Consider the following 22,610-nt stretch of genomic DNA (forward strand, 5'->3'; position numbering starts at 1 on the left):
CAAACAAAGGAACCAAGGATTAACAGAACAGAACATCAATAATGTAATGGTCCCCCTACACTGTTCATATATGTGCATCTATACAACAGTGGACCATTCAAATAAAGAAATACAAAATAAACGACATGGTGTACGTTAAAGGACTGACTGCAAATGAAGACCATGAGCTGCCCACCAAAGTTACAGAAAGAATGAGACATGAAAACTAATAAGGTGACAGTGTGTTTGACCGATATGGGATTTTTGGGGCCGATACTGATATTGGGGGCTTAAAAAAAGCCGATATCTGATATTGGCCGATAACCGATATATTGGCCGATATATGAAATAAGAACACTGATCTACACAGGATATAATAATCTGATATTAGATAATTGTGGACAGGTGGATAAACAGTTGCATAAATCTGTGTTTATCTGACAAAGACAATTGACACAACGTTCAAATGCAAACTATGGAATCACAAAAATAATTAGAGTAAAAAATATGACGAAATATGACGACACTACAACTGCCCATGTGGACTAAGGACTGAACTGAGCATGTGCAGAGTGAATTAGGTGAGTCCTAAGTTGTTCCTGATTGGAGGAACTGCAAGAGTTACAACTGACCTGTGTTACAACTGTCCCCAGTCTCCCCTACACTATTAACACCCAGGCCTGTCTGCAGAAGGAAACTGTGAGGGAGACAGGAAGTGCACGGACATGGGGGTGTGTGGGGGGGTGAATAGACTATCTGTCTGTGATTTTCGGAGCCGGGGGGTTCAGTGGTCTATCCTCGTTAGTGTGCGGTAGCGGTCCGTGATTTTCGTCAGGGTGGGGGGGTTGGAGTGTGGTGGTGGTGGTGGGGGGGAGCAGTCCATCCTTGTCAGAGTGTACGCGGGGGGGGTGGGGGGGTGTGGTGATAGCGTCATTGTCCGAGCAGGAGTGAAAGTGAAACTAACTCACTTTAAAGTTCCTCTGATTCTCTGGGCAGCACACACACACACACACACATACACACACACACACCTACACACACACATACACACACACACACACACACACGCACGCACGCACACACACACACACACACACACCTACACACACACACACACACACACACATACACACACACACACACACACACGCATGCACACACACACACCTACACACACACACACACACACACACATACACACACACACACCTACACACACACACACACACACACACACGCACACACACACACACACACACACAGGAGCAGCAAGTGACAGAATCTCTGCTCAGCAAAAACAGTTCATATATCGGCTACATATTGGTCGATGTTGATTAATTGCTGATACACTATAATCGGCCCCATTAATGGTCCGGGCTCTAGTTTGTACAGATGTTCCCATGTGTGGCTGTGTCCACCACAGTCTGTTTATCTGTACTGATGGATCTGGTCTCTTAGCTGTCTGAAGTCTTTCTTTTTAATTACTCTGCTGTAATCTATTGTTTTTTTAGGGTTCCTATTGTCGTCAGGCTGAGGACTACAGCAGGATTATAGACATGTCGGCTAAAGCTGAAACTTTTCACTCTTATTGATACAGTTCATTATTTGGGATTGTCCACGATACAAACTAAACTAAAATACTTTTGGTAGCAGCTGAAAGTCTTCCAGTTCTTGTGTTTGCGATTTTCTCCCATTCTTGTCTGTAAATGAACTCTAGTTCTTAAATATTCTTGGTTGGTCTTCATACGTAGCTCTTCAGATCTACCCACAGATGTTCAATGATGTCCAAGTCTGGGACTGAGAGGTCTGTTCCAAACCTTCAGCTGGAGTCTGTGAGGGCGTCCATGGTGGATTTACAGATAGGGTTCACATCATCATCCTGTTGGAAAATCCATCCTCTCTGACAGTGTTCATTTGTCTGATTTTGCTGCAGTGGTTTGGATTTGATAGTTTGGATTTTCTTTGGTTTGGAGGACAGACTGTCATCACAGAGAAACAAACACTAGAAATACAATAATGAAGAGTGGAAAAGCACAGTCTGAGTGCTTTGAAGTGTGTGTATTTCTATTGTATTGACCTGTTTCATATATTCTAGAGGAATAAGATCAAGCCTCAGTTTAGGAGTTGGACTGGACAAACACAAACACACACACAACAGATCAATCAAACAGCTGCTTCAGCTTCTGCATCTTCTCTTATTGGAGGAAACTGATATGTGATCTGAGATCTGTCTGCAGAGGAGACAGAGGACAGAGACACACCTGACCTCTGACCTGCATCTGAACTCTGACCTTTGACCTTCAGCTCCACTGTTTTCCCTCTCAGGGTGTCTCCATCTCTGATGACTTTACATTTATATGTTCCAGAGTCGTCCTGTTGGAGGTCATTCAGGGTCAGACTGCAGTCTCCAGTCGTCCATGGGTCTTCATTCATCTTTGTTCTGTTTCTGTATCTGTCGTCCTGTTCACCAGGTTGAGCTGACTTCTTCTCAGCCACATGGACATGTATGTATTTCCAGTCATTAGTATAGTACCTCCACTCCACTCTGGCGTCCTGAACCAGGTCAGGGGTCGTTCTGAAGGGCAGCAGGGCCGACCCCACCCCCTCCTCCACCTCCACCTGTTGAACTGGAAGGAAACATGACATAAACATGGGACAGTTTTTTATCATCAGATCTTCTATATGGAGGAAAATCAGCCTCTGTAAAAGGAAAAGATGGAATAATTGCTCAACTTCAGTTCTGGGACCAGGAACAGCAGAGAAGGCTGATTAGAGGACTACAACCACAAATCCATGGTGGTCTAAACTGGCTCTAGGACACAGAATACTACTGTCCTGGTGGGGAAGGAGGCGGAGCTGTGGCAGATGGTTCAGAGGTCCAGACTAGACCTGGGCTCTGGAACCCATCTCCTCAAAGGTCCCAGGACTTTTTTTTTTTTTTTTTTTTAAAATTCAGGAGTTATTCAGGGTGCGAGGTGCAGAGCAGGTGTGGGGTTCCTCCACCTGCTCCACACCTCTGCTAGAACTCTGGCTCAGTGGCTTTATGTTGGAGTTCATCCATTGAATGAGAGGGTGGAGCTTCAGTTCAGGAACAGGTTGTGACTGTTGTCTGTCCCAGGTGGACCCTGCTGGTCTTCTTGGAGTCTGGTGGTGGTGTGCTGGAAGGCGCTCCCCTCAGGGACTCCACTGTTCTACTGAGAAACTTCTACATTCACATGGGCAATGACAATGAGACCAGGAGGAGTGTGACTGGGAGGACTGGTCTGGATCTGAACCTGGGGGTTTTATTATTAGACCTCTGGACAAGTCACAGTTTGTCCAGAACTAACACTTTGTCACAACAGTGTTATTAAGTACATGTGGCACAAGGTGTTCTGGGCAGGTCCAACGAGGACGAAACCCCTGGAATATGTAGGAAATGATATATGACACAGCTGGACAGGGAAGGAAGGAAGGATGGATGGATGGATGGATTATCCAGCCTGATTAAAAATACTAAAATATACAGGGTGGGGAAGCAAAATGTACAATATTTTGAGGCAGGGATTGAAAGACAGTGTATGACCAATTAGTTTATTGAAAGTCATGAGAATTTATTTGCCACAAGAAAATGTCCATAATAGAAAATGTTTTTATTCTATGTGTCCTCCTTCTTTCTCAATAACTGCCTTCATACGCTTCCTGAAACTTGCGCAAGTGTTCCTCAAATATTGGGGTGACAACTTCTCCCATTCTTCTTTAATAGTATCTTCCAGACTTCCTGGTAATAGTTTTGCTCATAGTCATTCTCTTCTTTCCATTATAAACAGTCTTTATGGACACTCCAACTATTTCTGAAATCTCCTTTGGTGTGACGAGTGCATTCAGCAAATCACACACTCTTTGACGTTTGCTTTCCTGATTACTCATATGGGCAAAAGTTTCTGAAAAGGTATGGATAATAGTGTTAGGTATGATTATGACATCAGTATATGTTTGGGTTCAAAACAATTGACGTAGTGTCTGCTGAGAAAAAACAACTAAATGTTCATTGTACATTTTGCTTCCCCACCCTGTATATCATTAAAATCTGCACCATGAGTAACTCCACACTGCTGTTTGTGATTGTGGAGGTTCGACAGGGAAGGGGAAAGAAGGGCTCGGTGTTCTAGAACTAGGAATGACCTGTGTCTACAGAAATGACCTTTGACCTTCAGATAAAATCCAAAGAATGTGAGTGAATGGTTGTGGGTCTGTACATGTTAGCGCTGACCTAGACAAATATTCCGAGTACACCATGCATTTCCTTGTTGGTAGTCAGGATAGGCCCTGGCATCCCTGCAACCCTCCAGAGGATTCAACAGTTTGGAAAATGAAGGAATATTTCTGCTGTTGTGTCAAAGGACTGTAGAAACAAACCCATAAGTTGATGCTATCATCCTGATCTATATAGTGTTAATGTGAGACTGGATGGAAAATATTTGACAAATTCTATTTGACTTTGGAATGTCAGGAAAAATAATAAGGACATTTTTCAGAGTTTTGAAAGAGCAATGTACTGTATGTCATTTTAATCTAATGAATGCTGCAGTGTTTGTGGTTTCCCTTCAGCACACTGACCTGTATGTAGAGGACTGAGCCACGTCTAGAATGCTGACTCTAAGAAGGGCTCAGTGTTCTAGAACTAGGAATGACCTGTGTCTACAGCACTGACCTTTGACCTCCAGAGACACTCGTTTCCTCCTCAGGATCTGCTTGTCTCTGTTGTAGACGGTGCAGGTGTAGGTGTCAGTGTCCCAGTCTGTGGGGTGTTTCAGGGTCAGACTGAGGTCTCCAGTTCTCAGTGGGTCTTCTTTCATCTCTGTTCTGTTTCTGTATATTTCGTTCTGTTCATTAGTTCTGTCAGAGCCGTCCTCATACACATGGACCTTCCTGTCCCTATCGTCCGTCCACTCCACTGTGAGCTGACTGATGTCCTCTTTATGTAATGTGGTTTTCCAGGACAGCAGGACAGACTCCTTCTCTGAATCCACCTCCACCTGTTGGACTGAGAACAACACCCATACCATCAGACAACAGTAGAGGAAAACATCTGCCATGGATCCAGTTCTAAGTGATGATCCAATCAGCAGCAGAACCAAGAACTTCTGTGTGTGTGTCTGAAGTTTTGAGTCTGTTTGTGAATGTCATCAGGATCACAGCAGTTCCAGTTCAGTCTCAGACTGCCCTGCTGGTATGTTATCTGTCATATGTTTGGGATGACTGCTACTAAAATGTCTGTTCAACACATGTGTGAATAACTCCAGTTTCATCTGTAGATGTGGTTCAATCTGGAGAATTGATTGGATTTGCTCCATGCTGTATTCACAGGTGGTTTCCTCAGATGTTTGTGGATTTTTAGGAAATAATAAATAATAGGAGTGACTCAATGAGGGTTCAGCCAATAACCATACTCCTTTTATATGATCCAGTTGGATTTGAAAGTAACTGTGAGGATATTAAACATCAGTAAAGACAATGTCACACAAGGAAACTTTAACCAACAAACCACAGAGTAAAAGGAGAATTAGTCCAAGTGTGTCATTCCATCAAAGCCAGTTTATACAAATGAGTTGAAGAAGTGGTTTCAACAATCTGAACAGAAAAGACCAGAAGGAATGACAAGAAAGACTGACACTAGTGAAGGACTGGGAGGGTTTTTGGGTCCCCCCTAAGAGAGGGGGAGCAGAGTTCAGTTGGTTCTGAGTCTACAAGTTCACCACTAGGTGGGAGTAAATACCAGGAACTTCACCTTTAACGCATCAGTTTTTAACGACACTTTAAACACAATTGAATGTACAACATGAAAGAAAACATTCTTTTTGAAAACAGTCACTATCAGGTATTGGGTTGGAATTCCACCTCCTTTTTCACAGCACACAGTCTTCTATCAGACTTTGTAAAAACCTAAACCTGCTGGTGGTGGCCTTTCTCAGACCAGGTCCTCTGGCTTCCTCCCACCATCCACACACATGCATTTTATGGGTTAATTGTTGAGTTTAAATCCAAAGAATGTGAGTGAATGGTTGTGGGTCTGTACATGTTAGCGCTGACCTAGACAAATATTCCGAGTAAACCATGCATTTCCTTGTTGGTAGTCAGGATAGGCCCTGGCATCCCTGCAACCCTCCAGAGGATTCAACAGTTTGGAAAATGAAGGAAGATTTCTGCTGTTGTGTCAAAGGACTGTAGAAACAAACCCATAAGTTGATGCTATCATCCTGATCTATATAGTGTTAATGTGAGACTGGATGGAAAATATTTGACAAATTCTATTTGACTTTGGAATGTCAGGAAAAAATAATAAGGACATTTTTCAGAGTTTTGAAAGAGCAATGTACTGTATGTCATTTTAATCTAATGAATGCTGCAGTGTTTGTGGTTTCCCTTCAGCACACTGACCTGTATGTAGAGGACTGAGCCACGTCTAGAATGCTGACTCTAAGAAGGGCTCAGTGTTCTAGGACTAGGAATGACCTGTGTCTACAGCACTGACCTTTGACCTTCAGACGCACTTGTTTCCTCCTCAGGATCTGCTTGTCTCTGTTGTAGACGGTGCAGGTGTAGGTGTCAGTGTCCCAGTCTGTGGGGTGTTTCAGGGTCAGACTGAGGTCTCCAGTTCTCAGTGGGTCTTCTTTCATCTCTGTTCTGTTTCTGTATCTATAGTTCTGTTCATTAGTTCTGTCAGAGCCGTCCTCATACACATGGACCTTCCTGTTATAACGGGCCGTCCACTCCACTGTGAGCTGACTGACGTCCTCTATATGTAATGTGGTTTTCCAGGGCAGCAGGACAGACTCCTCCTCTGAATCCACCTCCACCTGTTGGACTGAGAACAACACCCATACCATCAGACAACAGTGGAGGAAAACATCTGCCATGGATCCAGTTCTAAGTGATGATGGAATCAGCAGCAGAACCAAGTACTTCTGTGTGTGTCTGAAGTTTTGAGTCTGTTTGTGAATGTCATCAGGATCACAGCAGTTCCAGTTCAGTCTCAGACTGCCCTGCTGGTATGTTATCTGTCATATGTTTGGGATGACTGCTACTAAAATGTCTGTTCAACACATGTGTGAATAACTCCAGTTTCATCTGTAGATGTGGTTCAGTCTGGAGAACTGATTGGATTTGCTCCATGCTGTATTCACAGGTGGTTTCCTCAGATGTTTGTGGATTTTTAGGAAATAATAAATAATAGGAGTGACTCAATGAGGGTTCAGCCAATAACCATACTCCTTTTATATGATCCAGTGGATTTGAAAGGAACTGTGAGGATATTAAACATCAGTAAAGACAATGTCACACAAGGAAACTTTAACCAACAAACCACAGAGTAAAAGGAGAATTAGTCAAAGTGTGTCATTCCATCAAAGCCAGTTTATACAAACGAGTTGAAGAAGTGGTTTCAACAATCTGAACAGAAAAGACCAGAAGGAATGACAAGAAAGACTGACACTAGTGAGAGGACTGGGAGGGTTTTTGGGTCCCCCCTAAGAGAGGGGGAGCAGAGTTCAGTTGGTTCTGAGTCTACAAGTTCACCACTAGGTGGAGTAAATACCAGGAACTTCACCTTTAACGCATCAGTTTTTAACGACACTTTAAACACAATTGAATGTACAACATGAAAGAAAACATTCTTTTTTGAAAACAGTCACTATCAGGTATTGGGTTGGAATTCCACCTCCTTTTTCACAGCACACAGTCCTTCTATCAGACTTTGTAAAAACCTAAACCTGCTGGTGGTGGCCTTTCTCAGACCAGGTCCTCTGGCTTCCTCCCACCATCCACACACATGCATTTTATGGGTTAATTGTTGAGTTTAAATCCAAAGAATGTGAGTGAATGGTTGTGGGTCTGTACATGTTAGCGCTGACCTAGACAAATATTCCGAGTACACCATGCATTTCCTTGTTGGTAGTCAGGATAGGCCCTGGCATCCCTGCAACCCTCCAGAGGATTCAACAGTTTGGAAAATGAAGGAATATTTCTGCTGTTGTGTCAAAGGACTGTAGAAACAAACCCATAAGTTGATGTTATCATCCTGATCTATATAGTGTTAATGTGAGACTGGATGGAAAATATTTGACAAATTCTATTTGACTTTGGAATGTCAGGAAAAAATAATAAGGACATTTTTCAGAGTTTTGAAAGAGCAATGTACTGTATGTCATTTTAATCTAATGAATGCTGCAGTGTTTGTGGTTTCCCTTCAGCACACTGACCTGTATGTAGAGGACTGAGCCACGTCTAGAATGCTGACTCTAAGAAGGGCTCAGTGTTCTAGAACTAGGAATGACCTGTGTCTACAGCACTGACCTTTGACCTTCAGATCCACTTGTTTCCTCCTCAGGATCTGCTTGTCTCTGTTGTAGACGGTGCAGGTGTAGGTGTTAGTGTCCCAGCCTGTGGGGTGTTTCAGGGTCAGACTGAGGTCTCCAGTTCTCAGTGGGTCTTCTTTCATCTCTGTTCTGTTTCTGTATTTATGGTTCTGTTCATTAGTTCTGTCAGAGCCGTCCTCATACACATGGACCTTCCTGTCATCATCGTCCGTCCACTCCACTGTGAGCTGACTGATGTCCTCTTTATGTAATGTGGTTTTCCAGGACAGCAGGACAGACTCCTTCTCTGAATCCACCTCCACCTGTTGGACTGAGAACAACACCCATACCATCAGACAACAGTAGAGGAAAACATCTGCCATGGATCCAGTTCTAAGTCCTATTTGTTCAATCTGTGTTGAATCATCAGCAGAACCCACTGCTTATTAAACTGGTAACTCCTATTCTCAGTTCAACTCCACTGGACATTTCTGTCTGATAATTCAGACACCTTTAGTTTTCTCATCTTCTGTCTACAGCACTGACCTCTGACCTCCAGCACCACTCGTTTCTCCTTCAGGACCTTGTCTTTGTTGTAGATGGTGCATAGGTATTCGTTGGTGTCCCGGTCCATTGGGTTTTTCAGGGTTAAACTGAAGTCTCCAGTTCTCAGCCAGTGTTTCTTCATCTCTGTTCTGTTTCTGTAATCCTGGTCCTGTTCATCAGGTTCTCCAGAGCCGTACTTATGCACAAGGATCTGTTGGTTGTGTAAGTTCTTCCACATAACGCTGATCTGTCTGGAGTTCTTTGTCAGGTGAGCTATAGTTTTCCATGGCAGCAGGACAGACTCCTCCCTTGAATCCACCTCCACCAGTTGGACTGAGAACAGACAAATAAAAAGTAGACACCTGATTGGCTGGCCTGCTGTAGTGTGCTTTGTTCAAACATAATCTCATTATGAACCAAAAAAAATGGTGGACAGCATTGTCTTAGAATAGGTATGCCTGCCAGCGTGGCTGATGTGAGTGGAAATGGCTGCTGCGTGCATCAAGTGGTTGATATGAATTTTGCAATAAATTAAATGTGCATCGATGTTTGTGAATGAAAATTTGTAGAAATATAGCTCTTTCCATTGGTATGTTTGTTTTATCTGTGAAATGAAAATAAAGCATTTATTGAGCGTGTTGGTTTTTTTACTGTTCCCGTTCTGCGCAGTGACTGTGACAGCACCGCCGTACCAGCTCTGACAGACATCCATTTTTGTTTCTCCCCGCGCTCCAGGGCTAACGATCCAATTGAGAGACAGTAAAAAGCACAAAATAAAAGCTTCAGTTTTGTATAAAAATCAAGGGGGTTCTGTTAGTATTAGGCCCCTTTATAACGGTTTGAAACCGAAAATCCGTCATTAAACTCGGTGTAAACGCATCAGTTTTGACAGAAAATAAATCAAAATGATCGGAATATTGTTAACTTTCGAACTGTGATATTGAAATGTAGATTTAAAGTACCGCCCCTGAGCGCCAGTGCACCAAACCAGCAGCGGCTAGCTCTGGAAGGTGGCAATATAGCAACCGCCATGGAGGCTGATTGTGATTCCGCTCCGCTCACAGAAAGCGACCGTCTGCAACAAATACTCAGTAGATTTGGTATGTGTTGCACTCAGTTTGAAACCAAATGATTTGTTTTGTTGAATTATAATAAAAATACAAAGAGGATCGCTCTAGATTTAACAGAATCTGCGATTAATATGACGGTCTTTCACTCATCACCTGTTGATACCTTTATTTAATATTGCTTTCATAAAGTAAAAATCACAGTCCTACCACTTCGACAGTCAGATTATTATGAATGTTAGGGTGCTAAAGTTGACGCTTTTTCACAACGTCCCATGTGGGTGAAAATAAGGGAATAACAGAGTTGTCACCACACAGCTTTCATTGTTATTTCAGTAGAAACTTATCATTTTGTGGAATATATAACGACGATTTTCATCAGGATTGTTCAAAATAAACAAATAGTACACAACCACGTTACCTTCATAATTGAATTCACTGTTATGAGTCAGTCTGTGACCCTTCTACAGTCTGTGACCCTTCTGCAGTCTGTGACCCTTCTGCAGTCTGTGACCCTTCTACAGTCTGTGACCCTTCTACAGTCTGTGACCCTTCTACAGTCTGTGACCCTTCTGCAGTCTGTGACCCTTCTACAGGCTGTGACCCTTCTGCAGTCTGTGACCCTTCTGCAGTCTGTGACCCTTCTGTGACCCTTCTACTGTCTGTGACCCTTCTACAGTCTGTGACCCTTCTGCAGTCTGTGACCCTTCTACAGTCTGTGACCCTTCTGCAGTCTGTGACCCTTCTGCAGGCTGTGACCCTTCTACAGGCTGTGACCCTTCTGCAGTCTGTGACCCTTCTACAGTCTGTGACCCTTCTGCAGTCTGTGACCCTTCTGTGACCCTTCTGCAGTCTGTGACCCTTCTGTGACCCTTCTACAGTCTGTGACCCTTCTACAGTCTGTGACCCCTTCTGCAGTCTGGTGACCCTTCTACAGTCTGTGACCATTCTACAGTCCTGTTGACCCTTCTGTGACCCTTTCTACAGTCTGTGACCCTTTCGTGACCCCTTCTACAGTCTGTGACCCTTCAACAGTCTGTGACCCTTCTGTGACCCTTCTGCAGTCTGTGACCCTTCTGCAGTCTGTGATCCTTCTACAGTCTGTGACCCTTCTGTGACCTTCTACAGTCTGTGACCTTCTACAGTCTGTGACCCTTCTACAGTCTGTGACCCTTCTGCAGTCTGTGACCTTCTGCAGTCTGTGACCCTTCTACAGTCTGTGACCCTTCTGCAGTCTGTGACCTTCTACAGTCTGTGACCTTCTGTGACCCTTCTACAGTCTGTGACCCTTCTGCAGTCTGTGACCTTCTACAGTCTGTGACCCTTCTACAGTCTCATCGTTTCCTCGTTTCTTCCTGAAAAAGTTCTCCAGTGAATTCTTTTTTGTTCATTTCTTTAGCTTGTGTTTCTACTGATTGATAAAACAGCACACCTAAGTCTAGTGGTTGTGAGGCGAGGGGCGGAAATGGTGGACTTTCAAAATAAAATCTCCGGAAGGACTAATGGAAAAAAATGCTTTAATATTAACCACAGTTTTTTTTCATGTTATTGGAATGCTATGCAGAGTAATTGTTGCTGCAGCCATGTCCATCTCACATTTAATGTTATGAATGACTAAGTCTGTGGACAGGATGAAAAGTTTTTTCTTTCGTTGGCTGAATTCGATCACATAACTTCAATATTTGTCAATTTAAAAAATGAATTTAACTTTTAATCTTCCTTTATGAAATACCATTGTATAGCTGTTAGTCTCAGGAGTCCAGTGATACCATTTTTATGGGAATAGGCCTAATATTATGTAAGATACAGACAAATATGGAGGACAAAGTTGCCTGTGGCTTGATATTGCCAGGTTTTGCATGCTTAAAATTTAATATTGGGGGTATTTTAACTTTTAATTATTCAGAAAGAAACCTAACACATTATTCTTTTCATGCTATAAACATGAAATACATCTAGATATGTCATGTAGACAGTTTTAGGAAGACTGGTACCATTATTTGTGGCTTTATAAAAATATGAAAAATGCCTATTTTATATTTGGGTCAAAATGGTGGAAAAAGTACCTATTTTGCTGAACTTCAGTATGCAATAACTTTTGTATTAATACAGATATCTTTACAAACAAGGTTATCATTATCTTCCTTACAAAGAGAGCTTTCAGAAGACACTATTTTAAGACTCCCAAATGTAATGTAGACACACCTTAGGATACCTAGGATAAATCACATTTCACATGAAGAAATATTTTCTTCGATTTTTATTGGAAACAGTGTAATAACATTATAACTTATAGATGTCAATATTCCACCTGTTCCTAAATGTCTTGTGTGTTCATAGATCCACTGTGATCTGTACGTTGGAACGCACATGTGGAAATGATAAGATCACACTTAGTATTGTTGAAATTGTATACTTTTTTGTGGTTGTTCAGGTTATTAATTTTCATTCTGCAATTTTACTTTTTCACACTAAAACAAAGAGAAAAATCTAGCGTTGATATTGACTGTTATTCTGCTGTATTTTGCTGGTGCAGCCTGATTCAGATCAAACTGGGCTGAATGTGTGACAGCCCTGGTTTAGACACAAAGGTCCAGGTGTTTTAACGCCTCCTCTATTATTGTGGAAGAAATCCATTGCTTCATGTGCTGCTGATGTGAAAGGTGAGCACATGCTCTGTGTCTTATGACGGTATCATCTGTAAGTTTGTCGTGTACATTAATATTATGGTCCAATTGCTGCTGATGGATAAACGATTAGAACTCATTTTTATCGACGTCATTTAAAAAGGTAGTGAAGCAGTTGAAGGGGGCTTTCACATCAAAGGTGGTTCTCTGAGGTGAGTCGCAGAAGCCGGTCGTTCTTGGAATATGAACTTAGATCCATACTGTCACCTATGGCTGAGTATGGAGTTAGAGGAATAGGAAAGAAGATGACAATGTCTGACCGCTGTACTACCCCCCCCATACACACATTTCCCGACCAACAGTCATGGAGTGCACCCCCCCCCAGTGAGTAGAAGCCACCAGCTTCTGTGTTCATTATTTCAGAGCAGATTAATCTGTTTACTGCTGAAATGTCAGATTTTATTTCCTTTCTAATATCATATTGATCCCAGTACTGATGTGTTGCATGACTGCGGTCGTCAAACATCAGGTTACGACTCAAAATTGTACTTTGATTCAGATTCATTAGTGATACCAATCAATTAATACTGAATCAAACTGAATTGGATCGCGAGTCGAATCGTGATTAATGATCAGAACCTTATGAATCGAATCGTTATGGAAATTGGCCTTGATACCCAGCCCCCTAACTTGAATGTTGGAACCCCTGTGAATCAAACTGAGTCCCCGATCAAACAGAATCCCCAAACAAACTGATTACCTGATCGAACCGAGCCCCCGAACTGAACTGAGCCCCCAAGGGAACCAAGTCTAGCAGACTGTTAGGTCTGAAAAAGACTTCCGACACCATTTGACTGTGGTTTGTGCGGAGTAAAATTCTACCACATGATCTGAAGCATTCTCTGATCAGTCCACTGGGACTCCTGAACTTTGACCTCCTCAGCAGCGACTACACACACACACATTCCAATCCCAAACTTGGTCTGTAGGTTTCTCTATGTATGAGTGACAGTCTGCTTCTAGAATCACATGAGACAAAGACAAACATGATGAAGAACAGCACAACAGGTAGTGGAGTAACAGAAGGGACGTACTGACTGAAAATACCCTCGGAAAATAAAGAAACGTCCTAGAAGGATTAGAAGAAGAACAGCAAAGACAACCAGGAGAGCTGTGGCCCAGGCTGGAAACACCCTCTGTGGACGACAAAACCCAACATGAACTCTGCTAAGACATGATCGTATGATGACCTGTCAATCAAATCCTAAAAATGTTTTAAAGACATTAACAAGGACCCGAAACCTGCTGATATGAAGTGGAAAAGAAAGATGTGTTTTATTCTGTTGACAGTTGGACAAATGAAAGAGCCAGAGCTGACAAGGTGGAGTACTGACTGTAGTACTGAGTATTGATCAGGTGGAGTACTGACTGTAGTCTGAGTATTGACAGTAGTCTGAGTATTGACAGTAGTCTGAGTATTGATCAGGTGGAGTATTGACAGTAGTCTGAGTATTGATCAGTAGTATATCCAGACAGAGTATTGAACAGCGTCTTTTCTCCATCAGTATGAAATGACATCAGGACATGGATCTCCATATTGAATGTTTTGGACTCAGAAGTGAGAGCTGCAGCAGAAGGTGTGTGTTTTCAGATTGGAGCTGTTTCATGTGGTCTATCCCAGCACTGACCTGGGACCACCTGGAGCAGGACTTTAGACCTCAGGACGTCTCCTTCCCTGTAGACGGTGCAGATATACACACCTCCGTCTGTGTCTGTGGGCTTTTTCAGAGTCAGACTCATGTCTTCATTCATCTGTGTGCGGTCACGGTAAGACCTGTCCTGTGTTTGAAGATCATCAGTTTTACTCCGGGACCCGTGGACCACCATCAGTTCTTGGTCAAAGTGAGTCCAGTCCACTGTGGTGTCTTCAGGCAGATCGGCTGAAGCTTTACAAGGCAGACGGATAGACTCCGCCCCCTGCTGGACCTCCACCTCCTTCTGGTCATCTGACAGGAAACAGACCACAGTGATTAGAACAGACAATAAAGTCCTCTAGAACTTCAACAACACACACTGTTCACATGAAATGGAGAAGAACAAGAACCATCCAAGGTGTGTTTTCAGCAACAGACTGAAAACAAGTTCAGCTCAACCTTCATCCAGAACCACAGACTAAATGGAATAATCCAGTCTAAACCTGACCTTTGACCTGTGTCTGCTGTAGTGGGTGTGGTTTATATCTGACCTTTGACCTGTGTCTGCTGCAGTGGGTGTGGTTTATATCTGACCTTTGACCTGTGTCTACTGTAGTGGGTGTGGTTTATATGACCTTTGACCTGTGTCTACTGTAGTGGTGTGGTTTATATCTGACCTCTGACCTGTGTTTACTGTGGTGGGTCGTGGTTTGTGTTCGACCTTTGACCTGCAGCTGTACTGTGTCATTCTCATTCTTATGGCCCCTCCCTCTCTGTTGCCCATTGAGGTTACAGGTGTAGTTGCTGCCTGTCAGACAGTTGGGTTTCTTCACAGTGAGGCTGAAGTCTCCAGTTTCCAGAAATTTCTCTTCACTGACATGCGCTCACTGTGTCGGTATTCGTCTTCAGTTCGTTGTTGTCGTATTTCAGCAGGTGAATAACTGTTTGGTTCAGATCAGAGCGTTTCCAAACCACTGAAAGGGGAACCCTCTGGAAACATGCCAGAATACTGGGTAGGGCAGCAGGGACCGACTCCCATCCCCTCATACGCCCTGCACCACTACAGCCAGTGCATGCTGGGAAACTGAGGACAGACCACACAAACAGAGTTGATCTGTGAATGGGACAGAAGAACCCAGGTGAGTCCTGCTCAGGTTCCTCCGTCTGGTTGGTGTTTCTCATCCTTATCTGTTCCACACTCACATTAATAAGGCTGGGATTTTACACCAGAACTTTGGCCAAAGTCGTCCTGTCATAACATATACGGTGTGATTTGTTGGGGGTAGGGGGGTGGAGGGTCAACCCCCCCCCCCCCCTCTGGTTGTCACATCCCTACTTCTGCTCAATGAATTTCATCCTTGGGGGGGACAACCAACCAACTAAAACAGCAGGTTGTGTCAGTTTTCTTCCTCCTATATCCTCCATCACTGACACTAACGTTCACCTGAACCAAACTGGGGGGGGGCGCGTAAAGGGGTGGGGGTAAATGGGACTACTTCAAGAGGCCCAGCATTTGTGTGTCCAGTAGATACAGGTTAGAAGGTGTGAACATTTCATGTTAGATCCACTGTATAATAGAGGAACAGAAGCAGGGAGTTGGATGTTGAAAGTATGGAAAGGTTCACTTTAGTTTCACACCAGCGTTAGTTCCATTAGTTCTGGACCGCACCCCCACGTATACAACTGCTGCCAAGTACAGAAGTATAAATATGCATTTACAGAATGACTTCTGTTGGGATTGATCACTTTGGATGTTTTTATGAAAGTCTATAGTGTAATGGAACTGTGCTGTGCAAAATAAAGTGTGTGTGTGTGTGTGTGTGTGTGTGTATATATATATATATATATATATATATATATATATATATATATATATATATGTGTGTGTGTGTGTAATATGCTGCCCAAAAATATACCCATCTCCTCCTCTGTTTTTTTGACAAATGTCTCCCTGATAACATATATGTGATTGTTTGTAGAAGCCTTTTTCATAAACAGTAGATCAGTCATTCCATCAGTGACCAGTGGTTTCACTCTACAGTTATTTTCTTCATGTTACCAATGAAATTAACTCTTTTCTTGTTCCTTTATCTGCCTTCAAATTATCCACAGTTGTTCTTTCTTCCTCTCAGAAACATAGTCTGTGAAACATTTGATGCATTTGAGTAAAATGTCCAAAAACAGTCAGTGCAGTGCACAGTACAGACATGTTCCACCACATGAGATGGGGGACGGCTGTTTTATGGTTTTCTTACCGTGGATGAGGAGCCCAACCACCACCAACACTTTCATCTTCCTGCACAAAGTCCACAGTTGTAGTTGAATGTCCTCGGGACTGAAGGGACCCAGGCTTCAGAAGCACACAGGTGGGACTGGACCGCTTCCACTGAGCTCCACTGTGGACTGTTTCCACCCAAGAACCTTCTGGAATGGAATGGAAAACAGGCTGAGCAGCTTTGAACTGAAGAGTCTGGAAAGAGTTCACTCAAACACTCTAATCTGAGGAACCAAACATTTCACAATCCAACTGTTTGACAGAATGTGGATCCACAGGTTTCACACCCAGGTATTCACTTCCTGTTTGACTGACTAGTGGAGTTTCCTCTGAAGGATTCATTCACTGAACATTCCAGTGTTTCCTCGGACCCAAACTTTACTGAACAGGTTCAGTTTGAGTCATTTGAACCTCCTCAGACCCAGCTGTGGGTTTTCTTGTCCCACATATGTGGGCAAGAGTTTCACAACTTTATACAAAAAAAAGAAAAAACTGTCCACCACAAAGGACATTCCATAAAAATGTAAAATAAAAAAACCTGCATCTGAAAAAACTGTTGCATCATGATGTTTCCAATGCAGGCACTGATTTAATGACAAAACAAAAAAGCTGGTACTGCTGACATTTCCTGGGTCTGAGGAGGCAAGTGACCATTTTTGGTCATTGCCACATACATTACAAGACAGTAACAGTTCCAGGTAGGACAGTGAGTCCACAATCTGAGGTCCAATGTGGTTTCCAGGGTCTGTCAGGTCCAATGTGGTCTCCAGGGTCTGTCAGGTCCAATGTGGTCTCCAGGGTCTGTCAGGTCCAATGTGGTCTCCAGGGTCTGTCAGGTCCAATGTGGTCTCCAGGGTCTATCAGGTCCAATGTGGTCTCCAGGGTCTGTCAGGTCCAATGTGGTCTCCAGGGTCTGTCAGGTCCATGTGGTCTCCAGGGTCTATCAGGTCCAATGTGGTCTCCAGGGTCTGTCAGGTCGCAATGTGGTCTCCAGGTTCGGTCAGGGCCAATGTGGTCTCCAGGGTCTGTCAGGTCCAATGTGGTCTCCAGGGTCTGTCAGGTCCAATGTGGTCTCCAGGGTCTGTTAGGTCCACCTGTGCTTTGTTCAGTTCCATGCAGTAATGGAACTAATGTAAGGACTGATGTTCAAAGGGGTCATGTGGATGTGGACAGGGGTCTGGACCGGCACGCATGGGGGTCTAATGGGACAGGGGTCTGGACCGGCACGCATGGGGGTCTAATGGGACAGGGGTCTGGACCAGCACACATGGGGGTCTCATGGGACAGGGGTCTGGACCAGCACACATGGGGGTCTAATGTTCTAAAATTCCTGTTCCTTTCATCTTACATGTGTTTTTCTTGTATTTCAGATCCTGGTTTAACGGAAACACCGGAACACGATGGGAGAACCGGGTTTGGCTGTGATCACACACTAACAGGGTCGGTGTGGTTTTAACTGTGACCAGTTCCACTCAGACCAGTTCCACTCAGACTGACAGATGACTGATCGATAATGACCATAACCTGACACCTCTGTTAGCTTGAACCACTTTCCCAAACAGAGTCATAACCTCCAAACTGGAAGGAAAAGGCAAAGAAGGAGCACATGAAGGCAGCTGTCACTGTTCAACATGTGCACTCTGTCTGTCTGTCTGTCTGCCTGTCTCCACATGTTAGTATATGTAAATTCCTTCACTTCATAATTGTGGTGCTTTTATTCCACTGCTTTCTTTTACATCCCAACACAGAACAGGAATTAATTTACTAAAAAAAAAAATAAAAAAAAAAAAACACTCAAAAAAGGCACTTTTTTTATGAGGCAAAAAGGGTGGGACAGAAAATGTTGGTGTAAACAACATCAGTTGGAGCTGTCAATCCAGTCCAGCCCATCTACAGTCCATGGGCTGCACTAGTGTAGAATGTGTGTAGGGATGGAACCATATGAACATTTCCTATCACAGTTATTGTGACCAAAATTATCACGGTTATCATTATTATCACAGTATTATTGAAATGTGTTCAAAATGTTCAAAAAGTACTGATACACACACTGAAATAATTTAACCAAGTTGTATTTTGAAAAAAAAAAAAAAAAACTAATACAGTAACATGCATAATGTACTTTCTGTTGTAGAAACATTCAAATAATAACATGTAAACAACAAACATACAAATGTGCATTAAAGTTGGCACCTTATGGACGCAAGAGATATCTGCACCGGGGTGGAACTGATAGGATTTGATCAGTATCAATGCCATTATCAGTTCTGCTCATCAATCAATTCATTATCAATTCTCCTATTGATTCCTGTTACACCCCCCCCCAATATAAAGGTGTCCAGGAGAGGGAGGGGTGTCACACCTCTTCAGTCTCCAAAAGCATAGAACGAAAAAAGGTTTAAAATAAAGCCAGTTTATTCAAGGCTGCTTTCTTTGAACAAGGTTTTTACAAAATGAAACAAAGTAATCCGGGTGAGTGCAGTTGGACAAGGTGGTACCAAAGTAAATCAAAACTCAGTAAAACAAAACCAAACTAACTGGTGACCCCTGCACTACCAAAAGAAACTGGTTGGGACAAAAAAAAACATCTACCTCCTTACTAGTCCAAAATAAAATACAGAGGGTGGCACCAACCAACTAATCTAGTGTATATAACATAAAACAATACTCAGTGCAGTGTATAGGGTACACCATCTTAACTAAACCCAACTCAACTCACCACAGGAGAACACAGGTAGAACACAAAAGCAAAATGGCTCTGACCAAGCATGGACAGACAAGAGCAGCCCCAGACAGAGAGGCAGGGGTGATGAATTTATAGTTGCTGTGGCTGATCAGGATTGGTCTGCTCCTCCTTCCTTCACCTGAGCCGGCCCCTTCAGGTACAGCCTCGGAGGAGGTCCCAGAGCTATGGTCACACCCCGACAACCAGGCCATCCCTGACCTGAAAACAAAAGGGGAGGAGAAACACACCACATACCCATACTCATGCCCTCAGGCGTTGTAACAATTCCTGAGTGGTTTTTGAGTGTGAAAAAGTAGTTGGACAGGTCAGAGTGGAGTGTGAATATTTTCCAGATCAGATCATTCCCAGTGTCACACATATACACTAGTGTACACACAAACAGAAAGGGAAACACAGTCAGATTTAACTGAACTGTTTAATGAACAAATGGAAATATTCTGAAAGAATGAGATTTAAAACATGTTAGGCTGATGTGATCCAGACTGGTCAGTGGTTCAGTCCTGGTCAGTGTCCTCTGGTCCAGTTCCTCTGGAGGTCAGTCAGTGGATTTCCTGTTGAATGTCCTTCAGTTCATAAACCCTCCTGTCCTTTGGCTTTGACACACATCATGTGTCTGTGTCCAGTTGAAGTTCACTCATTTGGGCTCATTTGAACTGACAGGAGTTTGTCCTGAGTATCTACATTCAGACACTTTCTCTGTTGGGGGAGGATCTGAATCAGTGGGGGCCGGGGAGGGGTTAACACTAGCACGGACCGGGTCTGTCTCATCGGACGGACCAAGTCCATGCGAGTGCATGTTCGAACCGACCCGCACTTGGACGGACCGGGTCTGTGCAGGAGCCCGTTATCTCCGAATCTTAAAAGGAGATTTCCCAGCGTGTTGGTAGAAAATCTTGCACAAAATCCTCAACCTGGCTACGAACTTAAGAACGGTCCACGAACACTCCATTCTTATAAGTCCGCCTTGAGAAGGTCCTATGGAATGGTCCATGAATCATTTGCATGGTGTTCGTAGCTGTTCATAATGGCATTTGTGACTGAGGCATAAGTCTTTAGGTAAGTACACACCCAAGTATGTTATTGAGTCCTCTTCCCCTTTTAGCTGATATTTTTGAATGTTTTTGGTGAGTTCATAAATGAATGTAAGAATCTGTGTTTTTGACATATTAAGCTTGTATTCAGACATTGGGCCGTATGCTCCCATACAATCCATCAATCTGGGTAAAGATTGTGTGGGCTGTTCTAAGTATACTAAGACATTATCTGCAAAAAGTGTGATCTTTTGTTCACCCCCCATGGTTAAAATTCCTCTAATATTAGGGTCTTGGCAGATCCACTGACTTAAGGGCTCAATAAATATGGCAAATAAGAGAAGGGAGACAGCACATGCCTGTCTGCATCCTTGCTGTAGGGAAAAGGAGGTGGTCAGATCCCTATTCACTTTGATTCTAGCTGTTGGTTTGTTGTATGAAGCTTGAATCACTTTAATGAAGTTCCCATGAAATCTGAATGTATACATTGTTTTATATAGAAAGTTCCAACGAACTTTATCAACCACATTTTGGGCATGTAGGCTAATCAAAGCTGATTCAACATTAGTTTCTGTGACATGTCGTATAATATGTAATGTTCTTCTTATGTTATCCTGTGTCAGTCTTTGCTTAGTAAGTCCAGTCTGGTCAAGATGAATATTGACTGGTAGAAATTTTCTAGTGTAGGCTCCTACAGTCGGGCGTACTGTGCACGTACTGTGAGCGGTGCAGACCTCTGCGTGCACTGTCCATGGACGTTTAAGGTTTCATAGTCAAGCAAACCAATTTTACATTGAAAACAGGTCGATGTGAAGACTTCCTGCCAACAGTCTGTTATGTGACACCAAGTACAGGGAGTCCACGCAGTCGTAAAACTGAGCTTTGTGTGTCCAGCGGATGTCTGCTTTGGGTCCGCCTCAAGTACGCATGGACGTCCACAGAGTCAAGTCCACCTGACTCTGTGGGGACTTTGCAATTATTTTATTCGGACCGACTAAAATGATTGGTCAGACTTTTATTAGAAATATATGAGAATTAAACATTTTGGAGTTTCAATACCTGGTGGATTTCTTTTACATTTTAGTTTGAAACACACTTATTAGGAGCATTTTAAGATGACAAAAGAAAAGTGTAAAATGCCACATCATACGGTAGAGCTTTAATCTGGGCACTAATTTATCCCTCAGATTTTTTTTACCATTCAGTAGTAAAACGGTCCATGCCAGGGGAGCCAACAGTTCATAGTCTGGTCACAGCCTGGGTCATTTCCTCAGCAGTCACCTCAGCTCTAGGAATGTTATTTTGGGTGTCTGAGACTTTGGGCAAATTGAGTGACTGTAAAACATGTGTCTATTTCTGAGTCATTGTTGAGAATTGTTGTTGTATAGTTTTTGACAGAAAGATACCAAACATAATCTTTTCCTGCTGGTATTCAATTATCTTAGTCTCAGGATTCCTTATTTTGTAGAGTACTATCAGCTGGTTTTTTCTTTCACCTATAAGCCAATAGTTTGGATGTCTGACCACCAGTCTCCCAGTTTCTCTATTTGAGATAGACGAGCTTTTTCTGTATTTCTTCAGTTTATATTTCATCAGTCTCATTTTCGACTATCTTTATTTCTTGCTCAGTTTTAGAGTCCATATTATCTTTATGCCTTCTTTGTGTTCTTTGTGTTTTTTAAACTGAATTCTAATTAATCTAGAATGCTTAATGTTGTTCTGCTGGTATGATGGTTTTTCCAGTTAAGGCATCAATTTCAGTGGTTTTTTGATGGTTTATTACATAATGCACCAAATTATTACTTTTTTTCCCCAAGTGTTACACTCGCATTTTGTAATAACTGATGCAATATGTGATAAGTTATTACAAAATGTGGCAAAGTTTACTTTAAGATCACTTTGCTTGGTGTGTTTGTTTGTTTGTTTGTTTGTTTGTTTGTTAGCAAGATAACTCAAAAAGTTATGAACGGATTTCCATGAAATTTTCAGGCAATGTTGATACTGGCACAAGGAACATATGATTACATTTTGGTGGTTATCAGGTGGGTGGGGGGGCTCAATCTGTCTTGGCGGAGGTCTGCGCTCTCCGAGTGCTTTTCTTGTTCTAAAATGCGTTCAAAAATTTAATTACAAAACGTGGCGTTGTTACACAATGAGGTGAAAAAGTATTACATTATTCCATATTGCATCGTTATTACACAATGCGACGCTACATGCGTCACTAACACGCAGCCGCCATGTCAGCTGACAGGATCAGAAGCCCCATCGTACTGTTTGTTCTGCTTTATTAGAATAACTGTCTGCCTGAC

At 42.8% G+C, this 22,610-nt stretch overlaps 1 protein-coding gene across 8 annotated transcripts in view; it reads right to left on the bottom strand.

Annotated features, from left to right (window-relative positions):
- Positions 1 to 22,610, bottom strand: part of LOC115437967 (uncharacterized) — a 100,180-nt gene that overhangs the window by 47,126 nt on the left and 30,444 nt on the right. For 6 of the 8 annotated variants that reach the window (XM_030161381.1, XM_030161385.1, XM_030161383.1 and 3 more), the window contains 3 exons: positions 8,314 to 8,646; positions 6,494 to 6,826; positions 4,673 to 5,005 (listed from right to left, as the gene is read on the bottom strand). In XM_030161381.1, the coding sequence (XP_030017241.1) occupies positions 4,673 to 5,005; positions 6,494 to 6,826; positions 8,314 to 8,646 (999 nt within the window). Of the gene's footprint in view, positions 1 to 2,592; positions 2,607 to 4,672; positions 5,006 to 6,493; positions 6,827 to 8,313; positions 8,647 to 22,610 lie in introns of all 8 variants that reach the window. The other 2 variants (XM_030161387.1, XM_030161382.1) reach the window with 2 other exon arrangements.

The sequence above is a fragment of the Sphaeramia orbicularis genome, chromosome 17, assembly GCF_902148855.1.
Source record: "Sphaeramia orbicularis chromosome 17, fSphaOr1.1, whole genome shotgun sequence".
Classification (NCBI taxonomy): domain Eukaryota; kingdom Metazoa; phylum Chordata; class Actinopteri; order Kurtiformes; family Apogonidae; genus Sphaeramia; species Sphaeramia orbicularis.